Below are 14575 nucleotides of genomic sequence, written 5' to 3' on the forward strand. Positions count from 1 at the left end.
TAAGTCATTTCAACAAACCTGTCACCTCAGTTCTTCCAGAGACTTCCAAACCTTTGCATATACATGGATACTGGGAGAACGCACCAGTCCTCACCCTAATCCACCCGGCACAGGAATCCCGGTAGATGATTAAGGCCCAGAGTTTATCCTCTACACAGAGACATTTAGGAGTGGGGCTCTCTAGGGTCCTGAAGGGTTGTGTAAGAACAGACAGAGATTTCATTAAAAGACTACCAAGCTCCATTCAGAGTAGTGAAGAGGGCTCTGAAGTTAAATTGCCTGGGTTTGATCTAGGATTCAGATCCCAGCTCAGACTTACTGGCTCTGAGATCTTGGGAAACTTACTGAACCCCTCTGTACTTCTGCCCCCTCATCTCCAAAATGAGAATATTAATCACAATGTCTACCATATTAGGATTGTTGGCAGGATTAAATAAGTTAAAAGGAGCTAATTACAATGCCTGGTACTTAGCAAGAACTATGTGTACAGTTGTTAAATAAAGTAATATCTTGGGTGTATTCACTCAGCACTGTTTCTTTGGACAAAACAATGGGGAAATTCTTCAGATTGTTCCATACTTGCAAAGGATAGGACCTACAAGAGGCACAGGGTAACCTTTGAACCTTTGTCTATATTCACCAGGCTCAATAACCATTATTTCAAAATCTCATGCTGTAAAGCATGCTGAGTATTAGGATGTTTTCCCCAGAGGCTGGGCTTCCACTGTGTTTGTACTAAGTTGTTTGTCTTCTCTGCCAATATCTTTTCTCAGTGAGTGGGTCCTAGACTCACCCAGGTGATCTTCAGTATTGTTTCACTGTGGTGTGGATTAGACAAGGACCTAAAAAACGCTGAACAGAAATGGCCATGGAGAGTGAGAAAGGAAGGGGCTTTGTGTTATTTCTCCTGGTTGGACTAGCATGAAGGCTCAGGGCAACGCTGGGAGCCTCTGAGAGCGCCCAAGACTGCCTTTGACTTTGGGGCCAGTGAAATCTGTGGTTATCCCTACAAAGTGCTCTTGAGCTTGTACCTCAGAGCCCCCAGGAAAATTGACCAGCTACCTCAATTCTGGCCAGAACGTCTATAAATAATCATTATTGCCACCTGACTCGGCCTTGTTGTTGTTAAGTGCTCTGGAGTCAGTTCTAATCCATAGCAACCCTGAGTAGGGTTTCCAAGGTGCAGCTGGCAAATTTGAACCTTTGACCTTGCAGTTCAAGTTGACCTTGCAGTCTAGTGCATTGTCCGGTAGCACCACACCAGGACACCCTGACTTCCTCTGCAGGTAGATCTTGTTGTTAAGTGTCGTTGAGTCAGTTCTGACTCATAGTGACCCTGTATAGGGTTTCCGAGAAGCCACTGGTGAGTTTGAACCAGCCACCTTGTGGTTCAAACAGATCTTGAGGTCACCAAGTAGTTATTCTATGGCGCCACACCAGGACTTAGGGAAGTTAATTTGGGCTCCAAGTAGAAATCTGTGGTCTCAATACTGTCTCCAGCCCTAAACTAAACCCAGAGCCTTCGTGTCAATTTTGACTCAGAGACCCTCTAGAACAGAGTAGAATTGTCTCACAAGATTTCCAAGTCTGTCGATCTTTGGGAGGTAGAACTCTGTATCTTTCTCCCTTATAGGAGTGGAAGGTCAGAAGCTGTACGATGGAACAAAGCCTGCTGACTAATGAAGAGGAAAGTCTCAGAGCAGAGCAGTCTTTTACGTTGTTCAAAGCAAAATAAAATATGCCTTCTGATGTCATCTTTGGCATTTCCCCAACCCGACCCTTCTTACAGTCAGTTAAATGCCGCGCTCTGACTAATCAATAAGTCGTATTTAACTGGCAGTGCGTGTACACAGGGGTGTGAGAGTTGTAGAGAAAGACTGATGAAAAGTTTAAAAAAAAACAAAAAAACAATCTGAGCCACATAATAGGCATTTGGGTATAAAGGGCAGAGCTGGACACCACCTGTCTTGTGCACACTGAACTATTTACTACTCCTTCCCCACTTTGGGAGCTGCTAGCTCTGTACCAGGAAACCAAGACAAGATTAGCCACACTAGAAGGCCTTTCTTTATGTGGTACTGACCCCTAGAGGCTTACAATTAAAAAGCATCCCAAAGGACCAACAATTTTACTGCTGCTTCTGACATTCCGCCTTGATGCCATTATTTTCCTGGAGAAAATAGCTTTACTGCTTTAAAAGCTCTTTCTTGGGGAATGCCAACTTTGCTCTTTGACTGCTTCCCTGCAGCTGGATTTTAATAAATTCCATTGTTGATTCTTCTCCAAAACAGAAAAATCAAAGTGGGTCAAGATAAAGTATTTATAAGCAATTTGCTGACTTTAGGACTAAGGACACATGTGTGTCTTGAGTTTGTGAAGTTCCAGATGGCCAGACTTGTCAAATGGAGGGGGTGTTCTTTCACCCCATTGACTAGGGCACCGGGCAAAACTATCCCCCAGATACTCCTGTCCTGCTGCGGTTGAAACCATGAGTAGTGAGGTATTGTTTTGCTTGATTTAATTCAACCAATCTCCACAATGAACAATAGGGACAACGTGTATCCTGTCTAGCCTGACTTTACTACATAAAAAGTGTAAAAATGAGGCTTTTCCTTATATCCCTGAGAAGATTCCCCAGCTCTTCTGACTTTGCTGTAGCTTTGAATCTCATATTACTGATCAGAAAGAGAAGGAAGGTGTAGGAAGAGAGGAGAAAGCGATCAGAGACAACATGTGAGTGCGTATGTAGCCACTACAAGGTCCTGGTGAGGCGCTGGGGGTTAATGTGCTGGACTAAATGCAAAGTCAGTGGTTCAAGTTCACTAGCCACTCCTTGAAAACCCATTACAGGGTCACTATGAGTTGGAACTGACTCAACAACACTTAACAACATAGTCCCTACCATACTTGTTTGCAAATAATGTGCCCATGTAAATAGCATGCGCACATATAGTGAGCATGGGAAAGAGGAAATGAAGTCAAACAGTTCTGGCTAGCACATCCATGCAAATAACACTCATGTCTCATGACAGTCCCGAAGTAAATTCCAACGAAATTGTACTATACAGTGCATTGTCCTTCATTCCGTTCATTTTCCTTAAGCTCCTGTTTCTGTATATTAAAAGAGTCCAGAAATGTTCATTTTGAGCATAATTGTATCATGACGTTATTGTATCCCCCCTCAAAAACTATGTCTCATGAGTAGTTTTTTGTTACGTTAATGAGACAGGATTAGTGTAGATGGTTCTGAAATCAATTCTTTTTTGGGATATAAGAAGAGATGAAACAAGCAAACTAGAAAACAGAGATGGAGAGAGAGAGAGAGAGAGAGAGATGCTAAGACACAAGAAGAAGATTGTCCTGGAGTAGAGGCTCCAAAGAAACAAGGATTTCCCTTCAGAGCCAACAGACAACCTGCATTCAGACTTCTAGTCACGGTGTGGAGTTGTAGGGTAATGCACTGGACCGCAAGACTGGTGGTTCAAACTCACCAGCTGCTCCTCAGAAACTCTATACAGGGTCGCTGAGTTGGAACCAACTTGATGGCACTTAAAAACAACAATGAATTGTGAGAAAATAAACTTCTGTTTCTTAAAGCCACTGTTTCTGTTACAGCAACACAAGATAAGCTGACACTTGGTAACCTGAGAGTAAACAAGAGAAAATGTGCGTTGGCTTCTATTAAAAGTTCTAGTGCATTAGCTTAATAGGTGATCTATTGGGAAACATTTCTGGCTTATAGCTCAGGAGCCCTGATAGCATAGTGACTTACGAGTTGGGCTGATAACTTTAAAGTGAGCAGTTTGAATCATCTAGTGGTTCTGCTGGAGTAAGATGACGCTTTCTGCTCCTAAAAAGATTTGCAGCCTTAGAAACCATATATGGGGTTGCTATGAATCGGAACAGACTCAGTGCATACAACTACCACTACCACAATTCAGGTACCATAAAATCAATACCAACCTTAAGTTTCCATGTAAACAGAAATAGAAATTGAAGTCAGCAACACGTAAAGGAAAAACATCAGAGAATGTTTATGAAAACAAGGCTTGAATGGGTGAGTGGGGGTGGCAAAAAAATGTGTAACACATCTATTATTTGAGTAAAAATAGAACATATCAAGTCAGAGAAATACAGTTTTGCCAACACTGGTCGCCCAACCCAAGTTTAGTAAAACATGGTTCCCCTCAAGCACTGTTTTCTATCCTAGTCAAGACAAGATACACTCATTCTTTCAGTACCTTTATGTTAATTAGCACAAAGGTACTGACATAAAGATAAGGGACCACTGACATAAAAAATATAAACAGTGATGTGCCTAGGACCAACTTGTTTCAAAAAGATCCACTGGAGAAGTGTGGATACTTCTAAAACCAGTCCCCAAGCTTCTTCTTGTTAACTGCCTTCGAGTCCGTTCTGACTCATAATAACCCAGAATAGGGTTTCTGAGAAGCAGCTGGTGAATTTGTACCATTGACCTTGCAATTCAAAACTAGACCCTGTGGTTCAGTGCAGTATCCTACAGCGCTATACCAGGATTCACAGCTCCACTCCAGGACTCCATGCTTAAAAGGAATCAATTTACATAAAAAAAAATTAATTTCCCAAAGCATTTCCCCATAAGAGTGGCTTTGTCTGGGGGAGAACATGCCGGCCCCATTCAGTCAGTCAGTCCCCTAGCCCTAGAGGGGGCTTGTGGGGGTGCACATTCCTACCACTTTAGTTAGTTAAGCCCCACCTATGTGACAGCAGCTGGTTGAAAATAAAGAACCACAATGAATTCATCTAGAATGTACACACAATCCCTGCTGTGCACACTAAACCAGTCTCTAAAATCGAAGTTAACAATCTATGTACAGTCATCCATTTGGGGGGAAAAACTTGTTAAAAGACTGAGAAACTTACCAATCATTTCCAGAAGTGTTTTTCCCTTTAAATGCTATTTTTAAAAAAGGCAATGGGATATGGTGTCATTTCATTCCTAGATTGGCCTTAAGACACAGATCCCTAATTGGTCCCACAAAGGATTTCTGACTCACTATTGAGTCAACTCTGATTCACAGTGACCCCGTGTGTGTCAGAGAACAAACAACTGTGCTCATCAGGTTTTCAAAAGCTGTGAATCTCTTCAAGTAATCTCCAGGTCTTTCTTCCAAGGTAACTTCAGTGGGCTTGAAACACCAATCTTTTGGTGAGGAGTTTAAACAGTTGTGCTACCCAGGGACTCCTGATTCCTGACTTAAAAAAACAACAACAACAACTAAAACCCAAACCAAACCTCTTTCCATAAAGTCAATTCCAACTAATAGAGATCCTATTTGTTACTGAGTGGAACCATAGGGTTTTCTTGGCTGTCATCTGTAATAAAGCAGATTTTCCTCTGTGATGCTTCTGAGAGGGTTCAATCCAACAACCTTTTGATTAGTAGGCAAGTACAAACCATTTGTTCCACCCAGGGACCTTGGGTCCTCATATACAAAATTAAAGTATTAGTTCAAAGAAAAAAAAAATGGAAAATTACTAAATGCCAGCTACAGCATCAGAAGATACATTAATGTCCCCAAACACATAAATGATTAACATTTGAATCTATCAAAGTTTTATGTAACCTCTGTCCCCCAGCTGTCTTTCTCCCTCCTGGCAGCCACCACAGAGTAAGCTGATGGTCCTTGTTCCTCATTTATAAATCACATTTAGATGCCCTTTAGAACCAGGTACTATGGAGGGAGCAAAAGAAGAGGCGAACATCACAGAGTTTGGAAGGCTCTTTAATAGCAAGCGTATGGTAATTACATCATGAGATGAGATCCTCCCTTCTCAGGGGAGGGAGGAGGGTGCAGATATGGACAGGGTTCGGTACAGGATTTACACTGTTTAAAGCATCTAACGAAGGGCAACAATTTTTGGCAACCCATTTCACAGTTTTGTAATGTACAAGAGAGATTTCTTTGAAAGGAACCATAAAGGCAAAGGAAGCACACACATCCTCCACGAAACGTTGCTCACCTAGAGAGAGCGCTTTCTGGCTTTTGCTTCTCATGTAGATGGCTGCATTTTGCTCCCATCCACAAATAATCATGTCAGATTTTCCCTAGGATTGAAGATTTATTTTCTTTAAAAAGCTGACATCTTATGGAGTACTGCTCTCATCTTTATCTGCCTAGATGTCAGAAGGTGCTTAGTAAAAATAAAAATGAAAAAGAATCTTTAAGAAAAGGCAGAGCAAAACAAAATGGGAAGATTAAATTTTTACAAAGAACAGACTGTCAGCTTTCTCCGTAGTACCAAATACCTTGAATATATATTTTAGGCAAATGTTTATGCTTATGTGACCTAACACAAGTCTTAACTGTCTCTATTCAGCTGTACAGTGCTTTAAATTGGGTGTTGAGCATAAACTGCTCAGAGGTCCTTACTTTTATAATCCAAATTTAAATAAAAGTATAAAGGACATCATCCTAGTTAATTGTACCCAATGAGCATGAGCTGTAGATTACGTTCTCGTAGACACCACATACTACGGTCGTTCTGATAAGCTGTAGATCTACTCTGTATAGAACTGAAGACTTCAGCCTTTCATCTTCTATCTGGTATCACAAGACCAAGGTATGTGATTGAGTTTTTAAGAAAGAGGATTTTTTTTTTTTTAATTAAAAAAACTAAACAAAACATTTAGACTTCTCTGATAATCTGAAGAATAAGCGATCAACAATGGCAGATCTCTCGAGTCAACACTCACAATAGGGAGGAGGGGATCTAGGATCCACTTGAGTTTTAACTGTGCTCTTCCTACAACCCTGAAGCAAGTTGCAACAGGTGGGCTCTGCCCCTGACTTGCTGGCCCCTGCCTTCCTGACTCATGGCCTCCTCAGTAGCTGCCAGCAAGACTTGAGTTTGGATCATGTCCCACCTACCAGATGAGAACCTGCTAGCACTTCGTAAACACAGGCTCCTCTCTGGTGGGCAGCTTCTTTAATGGAAAAAAGAACTCCACCATTATTTGTATAGAATCCCAGTTGTCTCCTGGGTTGGAGGCAGAATTGGGGGTGGGGGTTGAGAGGAGTATTTTCAAAGTCACAAAGCCATCACCAACACAAGACCTTGCTTCTCAACACGCAGTCATTCCTTTGAGGAAGACAGACCTCTAGGGAGAAGGCCAGGAAACGGTTTTTGAGACGTTACATGACAGGGCAGCCTCAGCTGGTCTCTGCAAATGAAAACCTAACTCTCCTATCTCCCTTATTCATCTCTGATTGGTCCAAAGAAAGTTCTGTGTATTCCTCATCTGCCTCTCAGACCAGGGTGCAGAAGGTTTGTTCGTACTACAGTTTCCAACTTAGAGTTTTATGAGCAAGGAAGATTCCTAGCATATAATTTCCGACGACACCCTGGTCTCACAGCTCTCCTAGTTCCATATACTTTGTGCTCTTATGAAACAAGCAATATTTAGAGATGGCATTGTGCTAGAGAATGATTTCTGTTCACATGTGAAAAATGACACTATCAGAGAAGGGAGTCCTGGTGTGACACTGGACTGCAAGGTCAATTGCAGCCACAAGGTCAGTGGTTCAAACACACCAGCCGCTCCTTGGAAACCCTATACAGGGTCACTATGAGTCGGAACCCACTCGACTGCACTTAACAACAACAAAATCAGAGAAGAGGGATTTTCAACACCCACTAGAAAAACTTAATTCTGGCACCAGGATACAAGGAAAATCCCCAAATGAGAGACTTTTCAAGTTCTGTTTATGGGGAGTAGGGGGTGGGGAGATGTAGTATGTGCTCTATAGCCCAGGAAACGTGCCATCTTTAGTGTCACTAAATCCATGATGGAAACAGACACTAACTGGGGTGGATCTGGTGTTCCTAACTTACACTTGGGTTCACCACAGTCAGTTCTGAGGATATCAGATAGAGGAGTGTAAAGAAAAATGTCACCATGGTGTACTCCGAGCCAGGATTAAGACTGTGGGACATCATCACAAACAGGACTGCACAGTGAGCCCAGTGATGAACAGCTAGCCAATCAATCAGCATTCCTTCATTCACTTTCTCTTTACTGGATGACGTGGCAGAACAAGAGTGAAAAGTACTCTCCTCTAGTTATTCTTCATGTAAAACCTCCCCTTTCAGTTCTGTTAAACTAATACCACTTCCAAAGCCCCAAATCTGTCAGGGCATCAAAGAAATCTATGCCTTCCATAGGCAGAGCATGTACAATTGGGACAAGGATGTTTTCTACAAGCTTTACCTTACTCTCCACATAAGGAACATTTCATCAGCTCCCCAAGATCGTGCAGAAGGGAGTTTGGACACTAATACACCACTGGAAATAAGTTCTAAGCTGGTCCATCATTGCCAAGATCCTAAGAATGGCCTCTTGGCAACATTTAAAATATATTCCCTTCTCATTCCCCTGCAAGTTCTCTTGATCATTGCCCTGTATACACACACACATCATAAGGCAGTTAGGGAAGTCGACTGTTAAAGCTAAAGGGCAAACATCCCTTGCTTCACAGGGGAGGTAAGTGAAGGTCCAACATCACACAGTCAGTGGCAGAGTCAGGACTAGAACCCAGGTCTCTCTTCTAACTCTCAGTTTAATGACCCTTCCACTACACCATGCTGCCTCCAGTAAGTGTGCAATTATACAGAGAGGTTTCAAAAAGTTCATGGAAAAATGGAATTGAAAAATAATGCAATCTTTCTACAAACTTTTTGAAGTCCCCTCAAATGTTTGTGAAAGTTCAGGAACTTGTCCGGCTATGGAACTGTTTATACAGCAAACATCACAGGTTGCCTGACCTCACTGAGCAGGTGAAGCTTCACACTGGGCAAGAGCTCACGACGCACACAAGACAGAGTGGGTAGCAGAGTGTGTGAAAGAGTGTGAGTGTATGAACAAGTGTATGTGAGAGATTGTGTGTAATAGTGAGCAATGAATGTGAATGGGTGCACAGTGTGTGGTGTGTGTGAGAGTATGTGTATAGGAGTGTGGGTGTGTATTTGTGGGTTGTGAGTGTATGTAGTCTGTGTCGTGGGAACACTGGAGGGATGTGCACACAATCAGAAAAAAGCCAGTTTTAGAGGAAACAGCCTGGATTTGCTAATGCCTTTTGGGATTTGCCATGAAACTAAGTAACATACAGTTGTTTTATCCCTCACCTCTGGGGCGGAACAAATACCAGAATTCTTATCACCTTCTGAACGGCTGAGACTCTCTCTGCTTGATTATTATAAACCAAGAGTATTAACATAATAATACAGAAATGTGTTTGGTAGGAGTTTAAACACTTTTTGGATAAAATACATTTTATGTTAATGTCCATTCCATTTTCAAACATATTTAAATTTTAAGCCTCCAAGTATAAAATTTCAGTTTACCTTCAAATGGCAGCACAAGCTTGTCAAAGCTTCTTAATTTCAGTTGCAAAAGTCATTCTTACAGCCTATTGTGTTTAAATGAAAGTTTACCAGACTTGGGCAATATCTACATCATTTACAGCTCACAATCTTCTTTTATGTGTGAGTGTGTGTTTTTTGTTTTTTGTTTAGTTTTTGTTCATGAAGAGAGCTAGTTAAAATACAGGCAGAGGCAGCAAAGCAGAGTATGCTCACCCCACTGGATGGAACACTACGCTTTGTTTTGTTAACAGGCTATTCAGAAGAAAAATTCATTGCACTTGAAATCAACCTTTAGTATGTTTCCTCAGGAAAAGAAAAGAAGAAAAAAAAAAAAAAAGTGGGTAGTGAAGCACAGATGGAAACCAATATATGATTTTACCTGATGACTTAAAACCGCGGACACTTTTACCACGAGCAGCGGCACGTCTCACAGCACCAATCAATTAAAACAGAAAACGGTGAAACAATCTGGCTTACACCGACATGCCTGGAAGATACACAAGACTTCCATTTGCTCTGTGGCCTCAGCTTCCTCTCCCTGTGCTTCCCAATCCAACAGGCACAAGTGTGCATGTTAAATGTTCCCACCCCAAAGGCTGGTCAAGGGTTGTCCAAGAGGCATTCTGCATCCTATTTTAGAATCAGAGACAGGGAAGGGTTCAAGAAAATGAATGTTTCAAATAATTCCATGTTAGCATTAGAATTTCCTCAGTTAGAATTTGTTGGCTCGAAGAAGCCAGCAATGTTTCCAGTTACTACAGCAGTTGTTTCTGTGAGTTGCCTAAGTATTCCCATGAAAACTCTTCCTTTTAACCACGCTAACCTACAACGAAGGATTCTTACTTAACAACAGCTTTACAACTTCACTAAAATTAGTTTCTTTGAAGCACTTGATTACAATTTTCAAAATAAATAACGTACTGGGAACCTTGTCTGTTATTTTTCTTCAAGGATAAAAGAGATGAAGAAAGTAAAGGATTCCATCCTATGTGGTGTTTTGTTTTTTAAATCCTGGTTTATTTCCTATTAAATTTATTTATGGCTTCAAAATTTAAGTGGCACTTGGATTTTGGATGCTATCCTGACTAGCAAGTTGCCATCTCATTATAAAGAGAGAGAAGGTAAAAGTTTCATTTCATATGGGGGATGGTTGAGAAACATTTTTAAGAAATAATTTGTCTTTCCCCCCATTTATATTTTTCATGATTAGACTTTTAAAGTAGCTTTGGACTTAGCATGTTTTGAAAGGATTGAATCAAAAGGTAATGTTTACAGTTAACTGTAAACTAGTTCCTACATTTCCAGGTAATTTAGTAATTTAGAAAGAACACTTGAACAAAGGCTTCTCAGCTTCTCTAAACTCCTCAATCCAAAGCTAAGTGATTATCCTTTTCTGTCCTTGTATTTGCACGTGTGCAGTTGAATGACTAGATATTAAAACTCATGCTTTATAAGCAAAACCTTTCACTGACGAACACTTAACAGGCACAAACATAGAAAGTGCAGACTGCATTTCTTTTCAGCCATGCTTTCCCTCAGTAAGGTCACCTGTGAACTCGAAACATAGCCTTGGGACATTCAGAGTTCTCTACATTCAAGTCAGTGAACTTTAATTCCCAACCATAAACTCAAGAGAGAAGAGTCAGTCACGAAATGGACTCTAAATTTTAAAATGGCAAAGGCTACTGAGACAACTCCATAGAAACCCCACTGAAGCAGGAGTGAAATTCAGGCCACTTGTGAGCAAAGCTCATCACAGATATTTTGTGGTCATTTAAAAAGGTATTTCATTTTAATTTGGATGCCAGGAGTCAGACATCCTATTTTGATGTGCTAATGCGAATGCTAGCCCACAAGCTCACGACCCCACCTAGGGCAGCAAGGGGCTCACTCTTCTCCTCAGGTACAAGCCCTCAGAGGTTTACTGCTGACTGACCCCCATTTGGGGGTGGTCTGCCTCCGGCTCCTCCTCTTCCACATCCGCACTGTACTCCTCAAATGCGTCGTCTTCTGCATCCGGAAGGCCCAGTAACTAGAAGGGAGAAAAAAATGCTCTGAGCATCAAAATGATAACAGACAGGAAGACAGCCAAACACATCTGATCTAAATTAAATAGCACCTACGAGGGTTTCTGTGGGGCTGTAGGATCATACTCACCCACAAGGTCAGCTTGAGTTGCAAGGTCAGCGGTTCAAATTCACCAGCTAGAGTTGCTATGAGTCAGAACCGACTCCACGGCACATAACCACCACCACCACCATTATATATAAATATCTGTACCTGAACCAAGAAGCAGTTGTTCGAACAGAACATGGGAACACTGAATGGTTTAAAATTTAAAAAGGTGTGCGACAAGGTTGTATTCTTTCACTATACTTATTCAACCTGTATGCTCAGCAAATAATCCAAGAAGCTGGGTTATATGAAGAAAAACATGGCATCAGGATTGGAGGAAGACTCATTAACAACCTGCGATATGCAGATGATACAACCTTGCTTGTTTTAAGCCCTCCTTGCTGAAAGTTAAGAGGGCTTAAAACATTTACTGATGAAGATCAAAGAGCACAGCCTTCAGTATGGATTACATTTCAATGTCAAGAAAACAAAAATCCTCACCACTGGACCAATAAACAACATTCTTATCAATGGAGAAAAGACTTAAGTTGTCAAGGACTTCATTCTTCTTGGATCAACTATCAACACTCATGGAAGCAGCAGTCAAGAAAGCAAACAGCGTATTTCATTAGGCAAATTTGCCGCACAAGACCTTTTTAAAGCGTTGAAGAGCAAAGATGTCAGCTTGAGGACTAAGGTGCGCCTGACTTAAGCCATGGTATTTTCAATAACCTCATATGTATGCGAAAGCTGGACAGTGAATAAGGAAGACCGTAGAAGAATTGATGCTTTTGAGTTATGGTGTTGGAAAAGAATATTCAAAGTGCCATGGGCTGCTAAATGAACCAACAGATCTGTTTTGGAAGAAGTGCAGCCAGAGTGCTCTTTGGAGGCCAAGATGACCAAACTTCATCTCTCATACTTTGGTCATATTATCAGGAGGGACCAGTCATTGGAGAAGGATATCATGTTGGGCAAGGTGGAGGGTCAGAGAAAAAAAGGAAGACCCCCAACGAGATGGATTGGCCAAGTGGCCGAATCGATGGACTCAAGTGTGGCAACAGTAGTGAGATTGGCCCAGGATCGGGCAGTGTATCGTACTGCTGTGCATAAGGTTGCTATGGATTGGTACTGACTTGATGGCACCTAACAACAATATATATATATATATGAGACTTCTATGAAACACATCCCAAATTTAACACTTTTTTAAAAAAGTAATATAATAGGAATATTTTTTCTTTTTGTATTTTTCAAATATGCTATAATTTTCATGGGAGAAATTCACAATCAACATTTTTTTTTAATACGCTGACTGCACTGTCTGATTAGACACCTGAGTGCCGTTTGCTGGGCCTGATCAGTAAGAATGAAAAGCTCTTGTGTTGGCATGAAGCCATGATCTTCTAATCTCCTGGTTCTGGCTTGTGACAACGGGTTCCATCTACAGTCTGTATGTGACCAAAGGACTTTCTCACACGGTGAGAAATCACTTTTTTGTGATTTCATGAAATGGCCCCAATGACCCAAACACTAACTGCATTACCCAACCAACCAACCCACCCATCCACCCACTGCCAACCAGTTGATTTCAACTCATAGAGACCCTTTAGGACAGAACAGAAATGCTTTGTAGGGTTTCTGAGACTGTAATTCTTTATGGGAGCAGACAGCCTCATCTTCCTCTTTCAGAGCTAATGGTGGGTTTGAACCACTAACCTGGTGATTATCAGTCCAACACTTAACCACTGTGCCACCAAGGCTCCTTCTGCCTTGTTGCTCTTATTGTTAGGTGCCATCAAGTTAGTTCCAACACACAGCGACCCGATGCACAACAGAAAGAAACACTGCCCTTCTACCTTGCTGTTAAATGCCATCGAGTTGATTCCAAGCCATAGCGACCTTATATTGAGTTTCCAAGGAACAAGCTGGTGAGCTTGAACCACCAACCTTGCAGTTCAAATGACTTTGCAGTCTGATGCATTAGAACACTAAAATATGATGGTAAATCAAAAAGTATTGCTACAAAATCATAGAAATTATTAAACAAAAATATAAAAAGGAGAACCTGTTTCTTGACATATCCTCCAGCTAGCTCCTACATACTTCTGAAGATGGCATTTTCATCTCTCAACCCATTCCCCCCACACAAAATTCTGTGCTCTTTGATTTACACCACATCAAAATGGCAGTTTTAGTATCCTTGAGGGACTCAAAGTGTTTTCCTTTTCAAAGTTGAATTTGGGGAACAAAAGGAAGTCTGAAAGGGCAAGATTAGGGCTGTAGAGTGGATGGGTTAAGGTTTCCCAATGCAATTCTCCTAGGACAGCTCTTGCTACCGTATCATGACGGGAAAAACTTCCACAGTGCAACTTTCCTGGTCTTTTTCTCACCAATGCAGTTTTCAGTTTTCTTAAATCTTCTTCCTGTGGTCATCCTTTGACCTTTAAGAAAATCTATCAAAATGATCCCTTTGAAGTTTCAAAAAAACTTCTGAGCTGATCTCGCCACCTTGAATTTAATGACTCAGCAGATCCCCTCGGAAGCCACCGTTATTGCTTTTTTGAATTAACCAGAACAAAACTAAGACAAGTGTCTTTCTGAGAGAACTTGTCTGCAGCTATCCACTGATGGCAGAGACATGCATAGTTAGACAAGCTTTGTTTGGAATAAACCCGGGTGTGTATGAACTGGAACCCTAGTAGCAGTACTTTGTGACTTACACTCGAAAGGCAGACATTGTGCTTATTTTGGCAGTGCCTCCCTGGGAACCCCCTTCATCCTCCCACCTCTTTAATTAAATAAGGAAAGATTAAGCAGAGTCTCAAAGTAATTCTTTTACTCTGAAGTTCTTGAACCACAAGAACCTTACAACTTTTACAGGTCTTACAGAATCTTATGAACACACTGAGGCCAAAATCATCTGCTAAGCATTACTGGTCACATTGCACACGTAGCCCGCCAGGGTGGACACAGCCAACTGCAGACACATGCTTTCCTTAGAGCTTAGTGGGTGCAGCTGTCTCAAAGAGGACTCCGTTTGCTTGCAGAG

The 14575-nt window shown here is 41.4% G+C and overlaps 1 protein-coding gene across 1 annotated transcript in view; it reads right to left on the bottom strand.

Moving 5' to 3' along the window:
* Positions 1–11329: 11329 nt before the first annotated feature.
* Positions 11330–14575, bottom strand: part of MTURN (maturin, neural progenitor differentiation regulator homolog (Xenopus)) — a 31542-nt gene continuing 28296 nt past the window's right edge. Inside the window, exon 3 of the mRNA XM_006832169.1 lies at positions 11330–11440. Coding sequence (XP_006832232.1) covers positions 11330–11440 — 111 coding nt within the window. The remainder of the gene's footprint in view (positions 11441–14575) is intronic.

The sequence above is a fragment of the Chrysochloris asiatica genome, unplaced genomic scaffold, assembly GCF_000296735.1.
Source record: "Chrysochloris asiatica unplaced genomic scaffold, ChrAsi1.0 scaffold00006, whole genome shotgun sequence".
NCBI lineage: Eukaryota > Metazoa > Chordata > Mammalia > Afrosoricida > Chrysochloridae > Chrysochloris > Chrysochloris asiatica.